General features: G+C 41.3%; 1 protein-coding gene across 3 annotated transcripts in view; it reads right to left on the reverse strand.

Annotated features, from left to right (window-relative positions):
- LOC307024896 (stromelysin-3-like) overlaps positions 1 to 18,012 on the reverse strand; it is a 71,286-nt gene extending 53,274 nt beyond the window's left edge. For 2 of the 3 annotated variants that reach the window (XM_079659361.1, XM_079659363.1), the window contains exons 1-3: positions 17,830 to 18,012; positions 16,515 to 16,590; positions 15,299 to 15,827 (exon numbers count right to left, since the gene is read on the reverse strand). In XM_079659361.1, coding sequence (XP_079515487.1) covers positions 15,299 to 15,360 — 62 coding nt within the window. In that variant the 5' untranslated portion in view covers positions 15,361 to 15,827; positions 16,515 to 16,590; positions 17,830 to 18,012. Of the gene's footprint in view, positions 1 to 15,298; positions 16,055 to 16,514; positions 16,591 to 17,829 lie in introns of those variants that run through there. The other variant, XM_079659362.1, reaches the window with a different exon arrangement.
- Positions 18,013 to 18,831: the final 819 nt, after the last annotated feature.

The raw sequence follows: 18,831 nt of genomic DNA on the forward strand, positions 1-18,831 counted from the left end.
TGTTGTGACGACGCCTGTCCGCTTTGCGACAAACCCCGTAATTAATCTTCAAGCTCTGGGATTGGATGTTGGAGTGGCAGTGCGCCAAGTTACGCCGAGCGTCAAGCTCTTTGAAATGGAACGAAACCACGGCAGACTATTCAAAACTGGACTCGAACGCCCCCCAGAACTACACATGCTGGCTATTGTGTTTCGCAACATGTTCTCTATGGCAGTGGTTCCCAACCTTTTTTGTCTTGTGTACCCCCTGAGCCTTTTGTCATACCATGAGTACCCCCTCACTCATACGTGCTGATGATCCTTCACAAGTAGAACGTAACTGATTATTGAATGAAAATAACTTTATTTCATCTCCTTAATTTGAACATTTAATTCTCAGGCATTTTCTTAATTTTAACTTAAATCACTCAATAAAAATGAATATGTTGCCTTGAAAATAAATAATATAATCAAATAAATACATATGAAATCAAAATAATCAACTTATCTTTGCTATATATATATATCTTGTAACATTTAGGCTTAAACCTGGAGCCCCTTTGAATAAGTCCCCTTTAAACAGGCATTTAAACTTTAATTCGGGAACAAAACACTTAGCAAAATAATATCCAGAATCAGTATAGGCCTAGCAGTTTATTTTCACCAGTCATGTGAGCTTTAATGAGACAGTTGAGCTTGCTTGTCTTTCATAAGCTTTGATAGTTCTGGAGGCAGTGTGGAAACAGCTGTGACCAGGCTGGTCTCCACATCCAGTCTGTTCCTCTGCTTGGTTTTGATGTGTGTTAAAGCTGAGAAGGTCACCTCACACAAATAAGTAGAACCAAATGGCAAAAGTTCAATCAGTGCATGTTTTCCCAGTTCAGGATATTCCTTCTCCACATCACACCAAAACTCAGTCAATGACTCCTCAGCATATGCCATCTTCAGACCACGGTCAGATGATAATTCCATCAGAGGCTCCTGCAGCATTGCTGGAAGGCTGTTGCTGCTCTCACTCACAATGAATGGGTTCCTCACCCAATCCAGTCTATCTGACTTATTTTCAATGTCCTGAAAATAATGGCTGAAATCAGTGCAGAGTTTGGACAGGTGTGCTTGCACCAGTTTGACCACTGGACCCCTGGCAACAGCAGTTGTGGCAAGATGGGCATTGAGTAGTGGGAAACAGCTCACGTCTACCTCATCACATTTCCTCTCCCATAGTTTGAGCTTTTTTGTGAATCCTTGAACTTTGTCATACAATTTCAGGATATGTGACTCCTTGCCCTGAAGTGATAGGTTGAGCTTGTTAAGTTTGGTAAACACATCAGCAAGATATGCCAGGCGCGCCACCCACTTGTCATCCTCAAGCTGCACAGCAAGAGGATGCATATGCTCCGTCAAGAACACAAAAACTTCATTGCGAAGTTCATAAAGTCTCAGTAGCATTTTCCCACGAGACAGCCAGCGCACGTCTGTGTGAAGCAATAGCTGATCGTGCTCTGTGCCATTCTCATGACAAAGAGTTTCAAACAGCCTGTGAATCAATGGCCGAGATTGGATGAAGTTTATCATCTTCACAGCATCATCCATAACAGCACTTAAATCAGGGCTCATCCTCTTGCTAGCTAGTGCTTCACGATGAATAATACAATGCATCCATTTAATGTCGGGATTTACCTTTCTTACGTGCCCAAAAAGTCCCTTTACACGCCCCGTCATCGCAGCTGCTCCATCAGTACAGATGTGGCTGCAGGTTTTCCACTGCAGATCATGTTCTCTGAAGAAGCTGTCGATAACCTGGAACAATTCTTCCCCAGTTGTCTTTCCTGGCAGCGTTTTGCAAAATAAAATATGCTCGTTTATGTCTGACGCATCTTTGTAACGCACGAAGGACAGGAGCTGCGCTTCCCCACTCACGTCTGTCATTTCATCCAGCTGCAAAGCGAACTGACCGGCTAGTTTTATTTTGTCCACCACTTGTCCAATTATATTAACAGACATATCATTGATCCGACGGGATACGGTGTTATTCGACAGGGGAACTTTCTTGAGTGCTTCGGCTGCTTTCTTGTCTATCATAATTTCGGCCAACGCAGTCGCTGCAGGGAGAATGAGCTCCTCAACAATAGAGTGAGGTTTTTTTTATTTAGCCACAAGCAGGGACACGGCGTAAGATGCCTCGAGTGCTTTCATTGACACATTCGTGGCTTTCATCATTACTGTCTGGCTCGACTTAAAATCCGACAGATTTCGTCTGTAAAATTCTTCACTTTTATCGACACTTCCCGAGTGTTTGGTGCTCTGGTGTCTCTGTAAATGCGCTGGCTTCATCGCACTATTAGCCAGGACTTCACCGCAAAAGAAGCACTGAGGCTGCGGTGGGTCCGCAGAAGTAGAAATGAATCCAAATAATATATATGTTTCAGTGTACTGCCTTGGTTTCAGTTTGGCCTCTTTCTTACGTTTCTCTGCGGGCTCCTCCTGGCCTGAATTCAGAGCAAGCGGAAGTTTTAGCCATTTATCCATAGCGCAGACCTACCAGTATTTTTCTGGCTGCACGTAAGCAGCTGTTTTCATTGTGGGATTTTGGCGCGGTTGTGCCACAGACTATTGTCTCCCTAGGGAAACTAATCGCGCACTATCATTTTTGACGGGATTATTTTTTTTTTTACTTGTCACCTTGGAATTCCACGTACCCCCTGCAGTTCCCTCGCGTACCACTAGGGGTACGCGTACCCCCGGTTGGGAAACACTGCTCTATGGGACGTCTCTACTGGGAATTGTAGTTTTAAAAGACGTTTTTTTCGTTTTTCCCAAAATTAGAAGTTGACAGTATTAAACTGTGTACAGCCCTGGAGGTTTAGGCGATAGGAAACAAATTGGTGTGTACAAATTTAAAACATGTAATTACTAAATGGGTGAAAATCGCTTGTATCCATAATGCGCAGCATTAATATATACCCACATGACAGCTCATTGTTACTTTGTAATTCTGCTCCACCACAATTCAGAGGTTAACCTGGTATTTTTACTCCACTACATTTATTTTAGTTACTTTGCAGATTCTGATTAATGATGTGAAATATAAACAACCCTTAAAGCAGACTTTAGTTACACCTGAGTAAAATTCAGGGAAAGGTGATTGTCAAGTGCCAACAATCAGGAGAGATATTTGATTGTTGGTGCTTGAGAAGACTACACATTTATCTGCAGATCTCTATAAAGTCATCCCTTTCATGCATGAATTATGAAAACCTCAGTCAGGATTTTTTTTACCAAGTGTTTTTATTGCTCTTGGGGCATGAAAAACAAGATTTTAACTTTAGTTTTTTTTATTCTAGTTTTTTCAAATAGATTTTGATATTCCCACTCAGGTGGACAGTATGCGTTCAGGGTTTGAACTAAAGGGATGTACATTTTGAAAAAATGATAAATAAAGATGTGCAAACTTAAAATTACATTATAATAACATAAGTATGTTGATTTACGGCCCAAAAAAGATATTGCAGATGAAGTATTTTCTAGAATTACCAGGGCCAGGGGCCAATTTGAGGCTCCAGGCACAGTTATTAGATGAGTGCTAGTGGAGCCTCGCAGCGGTGAAAGCGTGCCGCGCCACCCTAATTGCGCCACATAAGCACATAGGTGCGCCTCAGATGAGGCCCCCCTCCGCAAGGTGAGGCCCCACACAGTCTGCATGATCTGCCTGTAGGGAGGGACGGCCCTGGGAACAACAGCAGCAGTACCAGTACGAATTATAGCTGAAATATAGCCAGTGATGCATGACGTCCACTATAGTGGACAGGTGGTTAACCATGATTTCCTGCAAACATAAAATCAATACTTTGATCATGTATGAATTATATAATTCCTTAGTTGTTACTTGATGTCACCACATTTTTTATACCTGCAGTTGACACTTTCCATTAAAGGATTGGCAAGATATAGATGGGTGACTTAGTCCATGTGGCTTTCTGTCGTCCATCTTGGTTTAGAGACATGTATCATGCACTTACACTGACTTGGGACTGAGTAGCAGTGTATGGGATGATGCAATAGGGTCCTATGTAGTGGCTGATTGTGCAACTATGCAAAAAAAAACAATGCATATACAAGAAAACATACTTTGAATAGCTGTCCACTGTAGTGACCTCTATGCATGAAAGGGATCATTATTCGTTATTCTCTACTACTAGTTAATTAAAGACTGTAAATAATTGCTATTTTGCAAATCGCTTTCAAGATTTCAAGATTTTCAAAGGTTTATTGACATATCATATACACAACTACGGTGTAGTTATGCAATGAATGAAAAACCTGGGTCACAGGTTCCTCAACAGTGCATTACAAGACATCTATCAATATGTGTGTATACCTCCACCATTAAACTGTCAAATTCTGCACATTTCTTATGCTTATATATATATTATATATATATATTCATATCTACATACATAAGAGTATAATTAATGTGTATAATATCGGTTAAAATAAGTGCTTCAACATAGTTAACATTGCAGGAAAGCAAAGACGTTAATTACTTTGTCAGGCTTAATATTTATCTGTAGATAGATACCCCCAAAGCTTTGTACCTATTTGAAAGAAGACCTTAACCTAAAGTATTACGGTTAATTAGTTTGTCTGTTTTGCACATCCTCCTATTGATATCTTTGTACATCTAGCACTAAACTGTTTTATTGTAGAGATCACTTACAGTATCTTCTTGATTTTTTATATTCTATATTTCTATCATTGACCTTCTATTTTCCCCCTATGAAAGTATGTACTCTTAATATTTTTTTCTTCAAATAACATTATTCAACAAAAACAATTCAATAACGTGCTTTAACCACTAGGTTCCCAACCTTTTTCACCCAGGGCCCCCTCAAATGACTCCTGTTGGAATTTGCGACCCCCCAAAACTTTGAAACTTTAATTATCGCTGTTGCCGATCTGCCCCCCTGCCCGATCTGTATTGTGCATGTGCGAGATGGTCTGCCATACTGGACAACTCCGTACGGCAACCCAACTAAGACACTTGACACAGTTGCGTTTGGCAAAGCACAGAAAGAAAATGGATTTAACTTCTGTTTGGCAGTTATCATACTGAATAAATATTTACTGTGAATGTATGCAAAAATGTATGGCATATAGCTGTCTAACAGAAGTTAAATCTATGTCTCACTTATTCTGACAATGTACTTAACCCCAAATAAAAGAACCCAATAAAAAGAGTTGTTAAATAATAGTGAAGTCACGTTGTCATAACAATAACTCATCTCTCCCGGGTTTTTTGTGTTCTTTTTCTGCTTTGCCAAACGCCACTGTGTGAAGGGTCCTATTACAGTTGCCGTATGTAGTTGTCCAGTATGACGGACCATCTCGCACATGCGCAGTACAGATCGGGCAGGGGGGCAGATCGGGTAGTGACAGCCGTACCTGGTAACAGCGGTTACACCCCCCCCCCCCCACACACACACACACACGGCAACAGCGATAATTAAAGTTTAAAGTCTCAAAAATGCTACAACTACTGTCACAAACTGGATGAATGTGAAGTATTTCATTAAAGGAGGATGAAAGCGTAATTAAGGAGCACTATTGGAGTGACTTTGTTGGTTATTGGACTCAGGATTAATGAATTTGGATGCCCGCTGTATCAAGAAATTAAAGGACGGCGCAAGTGGAAACAATTCACAAAGGGATTCAACTGTTAAAACACATGCTCAAAGTAAGCCGGATTTTGGCGATGTGTTTATGTGGATTAAAAAATCGTAAATAATCAACAAAATGGAGGAGACCGATCTGATCGGAGCTACTGTGAGAAATAATCCAACTGAAACCGACACTTTACGCGCAGAAGAAACATTTATATTAAAGAAAAAATGATACATTTCTGTCTTTGTATGCTTTTATTAGCTACTAACTTATAGTAATATTTATTTCAAATGTCGAAGAACAGGACACTTCAAAAGAATATACTATGTCTAATAAATAAACGGTAATATGGTTGCATAGGCCTGTATAAAACAAAAATGAAAAACTGGCATATTAAGCAGGTAAATCAAATGCTTGTGTGCCATGGAACAGGTAGCAAAGAGAAGACGAGGTTCAAGTAGGTTCATTAATGTGAACCTTGGGCTTGCACGCCCGCTGCCAGGGATGGAATGTCCGGTGTAATGTGAGTGACAGCCAGTCTAAAGTCGTTGTGAACGTCCAGTGTGTTGCGTGCTTTTGTTTTGATGGCAACAAGTGCGCTGAAGGCTGTTTCTGATAGATATGTCGTACTGAATGGGAGTATAATCCTGGTCGTGGCATGCATGTGATCTTTGGAGCGAGGCTTGGTCCTTTGAGAATCCAAAACTTTTTAATTCCTTTTTCCTGGAAGTATTTCTTTGACAGCGAGTCAGCTTGGATGTCGTTGAGCTCATCTTCGCAATCCAGGTATTCCACATCCTCAACTTTGGCAATAAAGGGATCTAAAACCCACAATTCCTTGGAGACATACTCGTCTATGTCAGCGAACCGTGATTGCATTTCCGTTTGCAGTGCGTTCATATGGCGGATGAACTCGCGACGTACAGACACAGGCACCGTTTCAGGATTGTTTTGGGATTGTTTCAGCAGTAGTGGAAACTGTTGCAGCTCCCCCCTCTCCATTTTCCCGACCCTGTACTCCAGTTTGCGCACAAATGCATCATTGGAGAATGTTGGACTCCACGCCTTGCAGACGCTTGTTTGTTACATTGTAGAGACTGAAGATGTCGGCCAGGTATGCTGTTTTAATCCAGAATGACTCAGTCACTTGCTCTGACAGTGCGCGGTTACGAGTTTGTAGAAACTCTTCAATTTTTTCCTTCAGTTCTACAAAGCGTGCCAGCACTCGGCCGCGTGAGAGCCAGTGCACCTCGGTGTGCAGGAGGAGGGTTTGGTGCGCTTCATCCTCGCACAAGTCTACGAATAGACGCTTGTTGGGGTGGCAACCTTTGATGAAATTGACTATTTTAATAACAGTTGAGAGTGTTTCGCTGAGGTCTTCTGACAGTTTCAGGGCCTGGCGATGTATCACACAGTGAAATATTGTGCAGTGTGGGGCCTTTTCTTTCAAGCGACTGTTAAATCCCTTGTTTTCCCCCATCATAAAGAGAGCTCCGTCTGTGCAACATGCAACTAAATTCTCATAGGAAAGCTTGTGGGATGAGAGGTAAGAATCCACTGCAGTAAAAATGTCCTCACCCCGGGTGGTATTGGTAAGGTTGACTGACATAAGAATGTCCTGCTTCAAATCTACCCCATCGATATATTGGACATAAACGATCAGCACAGCCTCGTCTGCTACAGTTGTGGTTTCATCAAGTTGTATGGCAAATGGCCCCTTTCAAAGTTTTTCGAGCAGCTGCAGCTCGCAGTTACTTGCCATCTTCTCAATTCTGTCTTTCACCGTATTGTTTGACAGTGGTACAGTTTTTAGCTTCTCCGCGACCTGCGGGCCGCACAGTTTCTCAGCCATCTTAATGCAAGCTGGCTTAATGAACTGCTCGCCAATGTTATGCGGTTTCTTTGCCTTTGCTATTAAAAGTGCACATTCAAAAGAGGCCTCGCTGCCAGCCCTAACAAACGCTGTTCTAATATCCATTGGCTTGTTTGCCTTTGCAAGGTGTTGTTTCTTTATGAAAAAGTCCCGATCACGCCCGACTGTTTCTGGGTGCATGGTCTGTTGGTGTCTCTTCATTTTGCTGGGTTTCATGCTTTCGTTGGCTAGCTTCTCTCTGTATACCACACACTCTGGGCGGGTTTTGTCCGTTCCCTCCATGAAACTGAAGTTAAGATAGCTCTCTAGGTAGGTCCTCATTTTCTTTTTGATTGCAGATGAGCTGTCATCTCCTTTACATTTTTCAGAAATGTTTAGACAAAAATATTCACCTTATGAAGTCGGTCGCTAGCTAGCAAGCGCAGCAAACTGTTATTATTATGAAAGCTGACACAGTAACGTCAATGTTGGCGCCAATCGGAGGAGTATCAGATGAATTTTTTGAATTTTAATTTTAGTTAATCAATTAATTTCTATATTTTATTGTAATGTAGACAAGGCTTTTAGCGCCAATCATGTATTGCGTTACATTATGTAAAAAAAAAGATATGTAAAAAAAAAAATTATATGTACATTTTTTTTATTTTTTTTATTCTAAATATGATATTAGGCCTCAAATCATCTGAGGTCTGGCGCCCCCCCCTGCGATCTTTGGCGACCCCCTGAGGGGGTCGCGACCCCCAGGTTGGGAACCACTGCACTAGGCGGTGCACACAAGGTACACACACAGCATACTAATAATAACTTTGTACTGTTAGTGTAGGACACTTATGTATGTATGTATAACATCTGAAGATATGTGGTTTTATTCATGTTTTTTCATAATTTTACAGGATATTGCTATACTATTTCTCATGTTTTACTTCTACACATTAATATCTGATTTGTAAAACATCACAGACAGAAAGGTATATCCGTCATTTAATGGTAAGCTATTGAAATTGTGATTCCATAGATGTGTCTCCCATCACCCAAATCCCCTGACTATTGTCTCAACTCAGTATTTACATTCTTATATTCAAAGAAAATCAGTAATATCTTTAAAAACGTGCATTGCGGCTAAAACATCCGATCAACGAGCTGAGGATCTTTCTTGCGTCTGTTTCCGGTATTGTTCCTGTAATGAGAGTTCACATTTATGCTACATTGAAGGGTGGAATTGACTACACATCTTCAGAAACATAATTTGCTTCAGATATAACTCATAGCAAATAAAGTATAAAAATATAAGTAATGAAAAGATAAAACCCTGGAATGTAATTTACGTTAGAATAAATAGAATGGTTTTGAACAATCGATGAGAGTAAAATCAACGTCACTTCACAGCCCCGTCACTTCACAGCCCCGCCCACTTTTGGGGAAACCAACGCTGTCTATTGGAACGGCGATCAAGCCTGAAGCCAGAGATCTTTTGTTACTGTCTTTTCTTCTTAGAGGAAGTACAGAAACACGTAACTCTGGATTTGTTTTAATGTTTGAGGTGCAATAAACGACACAGCAGCTTTTTGCCATGTTAAAACTATTATTTTCTGCCTCGCTCATGAGAGTAACAGCTGGCGAAATTACAGCCTCGCCTACTGATTTTAATGTAACCGTATATCGAGCCCGATTCTCGATTTCAAATGTGTGCTCAAAAATGATATTTATAAATGACTATTATCATTATTATAAGCAAGACAATAAATGGCAAATATATGTAGAGAATAAACGTATTTAAGATACGTTCATAACAAACGTAACGTGGGAGAAAATATGTTTCAATATAAAAGTAATTGAGAATGCAGTTCTGTGGGAACGTAATTTTTAGGAGACAGGGTTGTACTTTTTTTGTATGACTTTATGTTTCATCCAATCACAGAGCTTGTTGACTTATCACAAGGTTTGTCAAAGCCGACAGGCGTCGTCACAACAATAGCTGGGGATTGTGGGTAGTGTAGTCTCTTTGGCGCTCCACATTTCAGAGAAAACAAGTTGTTTCTCAGAATTGAAGGGGAAAAACACAAAAGCATTGTACACAATTTAAACCTATCAATGTCGTTTAATTAACAAAAGTAATCTGGTGTTTTTAAGTTGATGAGTAGTGGAGATATCACTGTCAAATCAATCGACAGTAAGGAGAATACTTACTTTCGGGTGTACAATTCTCCGTTATCCAATGGGAATGGACGCTCACATTGCCTTTAAGGGCTGCCGACATAAACGGGTGCGGTGCTTCCATGAGCGTCAAATACCGCTGCCGATGGGAATACATTGCAATCAGTTGAAAGCTCTTTACGTCCGTTTATGAAGATGAAGGAGCCTCGGCGCGTCCCAACTGCACGCCATGGTCACCCTGGCCAAGCGTAGCTCCTGGACGCTTAGGGAGTGAGAGTGTATTGGATAATTAGCCTGTTAGCATTAACCAGACAGCATTGTGTGACTTGTTGAACTGGTTCACCTGCATGTATGGGTGTAGGTATTGCTTTTATTATGATAATAGGCTAAGCCAGGTAGTATTGTGTGACTCAAGTGTACGATGTAAATAGGATTCAGATACTTGTTTCATCGGGACACCTGGAAGGGGGTGGTGCATGCATACCTTTTAGTATGATAATAGGCTAAGCCGGACAGAATGAACACTTGTCCCACCACACTATCTATTCCTTCAGGTAATCTATTACACACTATAATAAGCATAATTTTATGTATTATTGATACATATTTATTAATTACTTTTTCCATTTCAGAATGCCAACAGCAAAGAGAGGTCCTCAATTCAGTGTGCAGGATGTGATTGCTGCCATCCAAAACGGAGAAAGTGGGTGTGAACTGGAATCTCTGGCATGATCTGTGACTTTGGTGTGTACCAAGCAGGTACCAAGGCAGTGTCAATGGGATACGAGTCAAGTCTGAACTTGGATTGTCAGGTGATGTTGTGATGAAGCTTGCCTCCACGCTTCCAGAAGGTCAGAACTACAAGATCTACGCAGACAACTACTTCACCTGTGTCCCATTGGTAGTGAAGCTCCTTGATCACGGGATTCATTATGTGGGAACAGCCAGGCAGGTGCGCTTACCCAACTGCAACCTTGAAGAGGAGAAGAGCTTGAAGAAAAAAGGGAGAGGAAGCTTTGACATCTGAGTGAAGGCCAACCACAACATCTGTGCTGTCAAATGGTATGTAGTATAGGTGTTAGGTTGGAGGCGGGAATCATGGCCATAGAAGCCCGGCTCTGCATCTTAGAAAGTAACTCAGCTAAAGTAAAGCCCATGTTAGCCGGTGCGGACCGGCAAAAGGTAGCTCCTCTTAGCCGTCCCCCGGCAACTCCCGAGCAGCAGGGAGACTGGGTGACTGTTCAGAAGGGGCATAACGCGAAACCCGCAGGTCCCCACCAACCCGTTCACGTATCTAACAGATATTCCCCACTCAGCTAGACTCCCGCTGAGAAGCCAACTCTGGTTATTGGTAGCTCTATTATGAGACACGTGAATTTAGAGACCGAAGCCTCCACAGTCACATGCATTGCGGGGGCCAGAGCGGGCGACGTTGAGGCGCATCTTAAACTGCTGGCTAAAAATAAACGTAAATACAGTAGGATTGTTATTCACGTCGGTGGTAATGATGTTCGTTTACGCCAATCAGAATGCACCAAACTTAATGTGGCGTCGGTGTGTAGTTAAGCTAAAACAATGTCAGACACCGTAATCTTCTCTGGTCCCCTCCCCAATCTGATCAATGATGACATGTATAGCAGCATGACATCATTTCAGTGCTGGTTGTCTTGGTGGTGCCCAGCAAACAATGTGGGCTTCGTAAGTAATTGGACAGCCTTCTGGGGAAAACCTGGTCTGATTAAGAGAGACGGCATTCATCCTACATCCTACATTTCGGCAAACATTTCAGGACTTTGTGGACTTAATCCATGACAAACTGGAGTTGAGACCAGGAGGCGGAGTCGCAGTCTTACACGCTTCTCTGCGCTCTCTCCTAGGCAGTCATCCATAGGAATCCCGAACCCAATAAAATACCCAATATTAACGGTGTGTGTGTCTGCCCGAGGACAATTTAAGGTAAAACCTAATAGAGGTGTCATACATAATAACCTAATAAAAATAAATGTAACAACTACTACAGTGTAACAAAACAGGAAGATTAAATGTGGTCTCTTAAACATAAGATCTCTAGCATCTAAAGCAATATTGGTCAATGATTTAATATCAGATTATAATATTGATATATGCTGTCTCACTGAAACTTGGTTGAGACATGAAGAATATGTCAGCATAAATGAGGCCACTCCACCCAGCCATATCAATACTCATATTGCCCGAGGCACGGGCCGAGGAGGTGGAGTTGCAGCAATCTTTGACTCAAGTTTACTTATCAATACTAAACAAAAATTTAATTATACCTCCTTTGAAAGCCTCGTTTTTAGTCTTACGCATCGGACCTGGAAAACTTTGCAGCCAATCTTATTTGTTACATTGTACCGTGCACCAGGTCCTTATTCAGGATTCTTATCAGAATTCTCTGAGTTTTTATCAGCTTTGGTACTTAAAACAGATAAAGCAATTATCGTAGGTGACTTTAATATTCATGTTGACGATGATACAAATAGCCTTACTGTTGCATTTAACTCTATATTAGATTCTGTTGGTTTTTGTCAGAGTGTAAATAAACCAACCCTCTGCTATAATCACACTCTCGACCTTGTTCTGACTTACGGTATTGAAATTGAGCAACTATTAGTCGAACCGCATAATCCTGCTTTATCCGACCATTTCTTAGTAACTTTTGAAGTACTGTTACTAGAGTACAAAGCATTAGTCAAAAGCTCTTGCAGCAGAAACCTATCTGTTAGTGCTATAGCCAAATTTAAGGAAGAGATTCCACCAATACTTAACTCGATAGCATGTCTGCATGTAAGGGAGGAAACTTATACAAAATGTACACCACCCCAAATTGATCATGTTGTTGATAGTGCTACAGATGTGCTGCGAATAAAATTAGACTCTGTTGCTCCTTTGAAAAAGAAGAAAATAAAACAACATAGATTAGCTCCATGGCATAATGCCGAATCCCGCAAAATAAAGCAAAAGTCGAGACAACTTGAAAGGATATGGCGTTCCACTAAGCTTGAGGAATCTCGTTTAATTTGGCATATTTCTCTCAATGAATATAAGAAAGCACTGCGTAAAGCGAGAGCAGCCTACTACTCTTCATTAATAGATGAGAATAAGAATAATGCAAGATTTCTTTTCAGCACTGTAGCCAGGCTGACAGAGAGCCACAGCTCGATTGAGCCTTCTATTCCCATAGCACTCAGTAGTAATGATTTGATGTGCTTCTTTAACGATAACATTGTTACTGTTAGAAACAAAATTAATGACCTCTTGCCTTTGACCAGTATAGTGTTATCAACAGCTCCCGGAAACGTAAGTTCTAATATTACACTAGATAGTAAACTAGAATGCTTTTCCGCCATAAACCTTGAACAATTAAATTAAATGATTCTCTCTTCTAAACCATCAACGTGTATCTTGGACCCGATTCCAACTATGCTGTTAAAATAAGTTTTTCCATTAATTAGCACTTCTTTATTAAATATTATGAATATGTCTTTATTATCAGGCTATGTTCCACAATCATTCAAAGTAGCAGTGATAAAACCGCTTCTTAAAAAGCACAACCTCGATCCAGAGGTTTTAGCCAACTATAGATCTATTTCTAATCTTCCGTTCCTCTCAAAATTCTTGAGAAAGCAGTCGCAAAACAGCTGTGTGATTACTTAAAAAAATATGATTTATTTGAAGATTTTCAGTCTGGCTTTAGAACACAACATAGCACAGAGACAGCTCTGGTTAAAGTCACAAATGACATTCTAATAGCCTCAGACAAGGGACTTGTCTCTATTCTTGTTTTGCTCGATCTCAGTGCTGCATTTGATACTATCGACCATGATATCCTATTGCAAAGACTAGAGTACTTAGTTGGCATACAGGGAACTGCTTTAGGCTGGTTTAGGTCCTATCTATCTGAACGCTCTCAGTTTTTACGTGTCAACGATGAATCTTCCACGCAAACCAAAGTTAGCCATGGAGTGCCACAGGGCTCAGTGCTCGGACCTATTTTTTTATAAGGAATCATTCTGTAAACTTTCATTGTTATGCGGATGATTCTCAACTATATTTATCAATCAAGCCTGATGATATTAATCATCTAAATAAAATTCAAGACTGCCTCAAGGACTTAAAAACGTGGATGACCTTAAAAAAATGTTAAACACGACCAAAACTGAAGTTATTGTACTTTTCCAAAGAATCTACGAAACAAATTATCTAAAGATATACTAACTATGGATGGCATTAATTTGGCCTCCAGTGAGACTGTAAGGAATCTTGGTGTTATATTTGATCAGGATTTATCCTTTAACGCCCACATAAAATCAATTTCAAGGACCGCCTACTTCCATCTACGTAACATTGCAAAAATCAGGCATATCTTGCCTTAAAACGATGCAGAGAAACTAGTCCATGCATTTGTTACTTCAAGGCTGGATTATTGTAACTCCTTATTATCAGGGTGTACCAAGAAGTCAGTCAAGTCGCTTCAGCTGATTCAAAATGCTGCAGCTCGTGTACTAACCAGAGTTAGGAAAAGGGACCACATTACTCCTGTTCTGGCTGCCTTACACTGGCCCCCTATAGAACACAGGATAGAATTTAAAATTCTTCTTCTCGCCTACAAAGCCCTTAATGGGCAGGCGCCATCTTACCTTAAAGAACTCATTATACCCTCCTGTCCTACTAGGGCATTGCGTCCCAAGAATGCAGGGTTGTTGATTGTTCCTAGAGTCTCTAAAAGTACAATGGGAGCCAGAGCCTTTTCTTATCAAGCTCCACTTTTGTGGAATCAGCTTCCAGTTTGTGTTCGGACGGCAGACACCCTATCCATTTTTAAGAGTGCGCTTAAGACCTTCCTTTTTGATAAAGTTTATAGTTAGGGCTGATTAGATTCAGCCCCTAGTTTTGCTGATATAGGCTTAGTTTGTCGGGGGACATCTTACTTCTTCCTTCTCTCTGTCTATACCTGTGTACTCTCATGTTCCGATTAACCCAGCTTCCCCAAATGTCTTTCTTTTTGGTGTCTATATACGCCAGGATCCAGAGTCATGGATGATCCTGCGGTCCTGTGTCATGGATCGCGAGTCCTGGATCTTGAGTCGTGGCTGTGGTCCTGGATCATAAGTTCTGGATGGATATCCTCGTGGATTCATCTTCCTATTATACACACATGCATTTCCAAACATTTGGACTACCTATTTTGCAAATGTATTATCTTTTCAATTTACACACGGCATCTATTGCACGTCTGTCCGTCCTGGGAGAGGGATCCCTCCTCTGTTGCTCTCCCTGAGGTTTCTCCCATTTTTCCCTTTAAACTGTGGGCTTTTCTCCGGAAGTTTTTCCTTGTACGATGTGAGGGTCTAAGGACAGAGGGTGTCGTATTGTCATACTGATATTCTGTACAAACTGTGAAGTCCACTGAGACAAATGTAACATTTGTGATATTGGGCTATATAAATAAACATTGATTGATTGAATAAACATTGATTGATGACAGCAGAGCGGTCACACTTTGTCTCATCCTTTGCTGGACCAAAGCCTGTGCAGAACATTCAACGCTGGGACAAAGCCAACAAAACCTACGTAGAAGTTGAGAGGCCTTACTTTGTGGGTACTTACAACGAGTACATGGGAGGTGTGGATTTGTTGGACTCGTTTACGGCCAAATATAAGTTCCCCATGAAGTCCCGACGCTGTTACGTGTACATCTTCTGGCACACCATCATCCTTGCTGTGATCAACGCCTGGCTCCTCTACAAGCGGGACTGCAGAGCTCTAAAGATGGAAAAGCAGGAGATCCTGACCAGGAGACAGTTTCAGGCAGATCTAGCATCCTCTTTCATCCTGGTAAGAATGCATTTCTGCTATTTGCCGTTGGTAATATTTTTTTATATTTCACTGTAATGTTTTTTTATCCTATTGTATTTTTGACATGTATCTTGATTGATTCTGTTCTAATCAGGTGAACACAACTCCTCTGAAAACACCAAAGAGAGGACGACCATCTTCAGGCAACGGGAGCCCAGCAGCGACAGTGACATCAAGGAGCCCGTTGATTGCTCAGAAGAGACCATCCTCAGGTGATGGGAGTCCACCAAACGGGGCGCCTTCCAAGAGATCACAACCTCCACTGGATGTACTGAAGGACCTAGTGGCACATTTTCCAGGGAAGACCAAGAGAGGACGGTAAAGGGTACACAAACACCCAATGCACCAAGTGTGACATCCGTCTGTGCTTTTCTGACGACAGAAACATTTTTTTGGACTACCATATTCATATTCAATAAATGACTATTCATAAAAAATACGACTGATGTGTGATTATTATTCATACTATATACTGATATAGCGCTAAGTAAGCAATCAATCCTGCAAATCAACCCTTAGTTGTTCAATATATTTATTCAGACAATCTGAGTAGAAATACAGGAATTCTGCTCCCACCTAAGCCCAACGTTGCAATATTACAACATTTTGCTAAAAACTTACCAAAACGTAAACATTTTGAAAACTCTTCCATTTCTGCTCCAGAGCTACAACAACATCTGAAGGGTCAAAAAAGTAAATTCTAATGTTTTTCTATTTTTGGGCTTTACAGGGTTTTTAAGAAACTTTACTGGTAACTCCTTGACCATGACATGGAGTGAAAACTGTAACAATAAATACAGAATGCAAAACGATTTTAGTCTTGTGTTGTCTATTCAAACACCATTAGTTACATTGTAAATGTATAAAATATAACATTACATTTTTCTTAATTTCTTAAACATCTTTCCATCAAATAAGCCTTGATATATGAACTACAGCATGTTAACAATGAAATGTAATCACTTACGACATTGATTGATTGGTCTTTTCATGCAGATGAAAATGGGTCCTAATATGTGGCTTCCTTGAGTTTCCACCATTTTCTGGCAGCATGACAGGAAGTGATGCAAGATTGAAAGGAAGTGTTACATTCAAATAGCTGTATGAACAGTGTCAAATAAACAAACGTTACAAGTCACCTGAAGGTGCTGCAAAGCAATATTTTAACCTTCCAAATTATATTAAATATTTTTTAAAACATCACACTCCCGTCTGACCTCAGTGAGGTCACTTAATACAATATACAAGCCAATCAGGCCTTGCTTGTCCTCTGAGAGAAGTAAGACAATTTCGGAAATTGGTCTGAGGAATGTCTTCACAGCATCTTGGTCGGCTGTTTTGACCTTGACCTTCCTGACGTTTCCGTCTTTTCCAGGGAACATTGCGGAGACTCTAGCCATAGGCCAAGAGTTGCGTACATCCTGCTTGTCTCTGCACAGGACCACATCCCCAACAGGTAGGTTTCTGCGAAGTGATGTCCATTTCTGTCTGCGTTGCAAACCAGGTAAGTACTCTCGTTTCCAACAGGTCCAAAATTGGTTTACCAGAACTTGGACTTGTCTCCACTGTTTTGTGTACAGATCTCTCTCTGTGAAGTCGCCAAGAGGTGGTGGAACACCGGTCTTTTGTGTGAGAAGCATCAATGGAGAGAGGATGTTGGGGTTGTCGGCAGAGGCGCGGGAAGGTATTTTGAGTGGGGGTGCTGAGGTGCTGGACTCCAGTGAACACTATTACGGGCACTATAGAGCACGCACACAAAAAACTCCCCACACGCAAACACACAGTAAACCCGCGACTGTTACAATGAAGGCTCGATAATCAGCTCACGGCATATAGGTAGGGGTAAAGTGCTATTTTTTACGAGTGGGGAGCGGACCTCACCTCCTCTAGGGGGGTCCGGGGGGATGCTCCCCCGGGAAGATTTTTTTTAAATATTGAAGTTAAAAGCATCAATCTGGTGCACTTTGAGAGCAACATTAAGAGATCTATGGATACATCTCTCAACACCCAGATGAAACACAACTATAAGCAGATGTTCTTTTTCTTTATGGATATTTTACAAATCACTCCCCTTTCCAACTGTATTCTTGTTTTACTTCCATATAGTATTTCATAACTGTTTTTCCTTTATTCTCTTATGTTTTTTATAACTATAATGATCATATGAAGGTGTGCCGCGGAAATAATCTTTTGAATAATTTTTGACCAAACCGTTTGAGACCCACTGAGATAACTTAGACTAAAGTTAACTATTTAAACACTCAGAGAGTCCTTTAGCTCACCTGAGCCTCTCAGTCTGAGAGGAGAGCTCTCCTCCAGCTTGTTGTGGAACAAACAGCTCCGTATGTCCGTTAGTGCAGCTAGCTAACCAGATGCTAACAACACGGTCCCTGCTGCTGGCACCGGTCCCTCTCTCTCTCCCCCTCTCTCACACACACTAAATGCGCTATTTCCGCACACACACAGAGCCGCGAGCTTGAATGACACAAGCACCCTTTTATTTCCATGCAACTCTCTGATTGGTGTGGTGTCTTGCCTCTGTTGCATTCACTGAACACGGGAAATTACAGTTCTGCCGTCCTTTCTAGTGTCTTGATGAGGTTCACGTAAAGCAAGGTTAATGTATTATATTATTGAGGTAGAATTATCCGGGGCTACAGAAAAAACATTCGGGGCAGGCCAAAATATTATTTTACCAACAATGTGGAATTTATTGGCTACATATTACACAGATTATGCACAGCGGGAGCAGCAATAACCGTCAAATAATAATTCAGACAGGGGAGCTCCGCACCCCCTGCCTGCCGCTAGGGGGTGCTGCAGCGCCCTCAGCACCCCCCTTCCCGCGCCCATGGTTGTCGGGGTCAGTGTATACTGGTACCAAGTGGTCGCGCATTCATGATGGCAGTCACTTCCGCCATTAATGTAGAGAGCACTTCATGAGTAAGGTGAATGTTTAGCTGGAGCAACATAGAATCCAAGATTCATATGCCTATCATCCTTTCCCAACAGCCCCCCATATGGGAGGCGTGAGGAGGGTTTAACTCCCAGACGCATTCTTGCTCACATAAATACCTTTGAATATTTCCGTCCAGCTGACCTGTATCCATCCCTCGTTCCTTGCTTGCGCCGATGAAGTTAGTCCCACAGTCGGACCTCAACTGCTTACCCAGCTAGAAATGTTTGGTTCTAAAAACATTCTGAGAATGTTACAGTCATTGTTCTAGGAAGGTTTTCAGTGGGAAGTTTTTGTTTGGTTCCCAGAACGTTCTTCTGAAAGGTAG

Source organism: Notothenia rossii, assembly GCF_949606895.1.
Source record: "Notothenia rossii genome assembly, chromosome: 11".
NCBI lineage: Eukaryota > Metazoa > Chordata > Actinopteri > Perciformes > Nototheniidae > Notothenia > Notothenia rossii.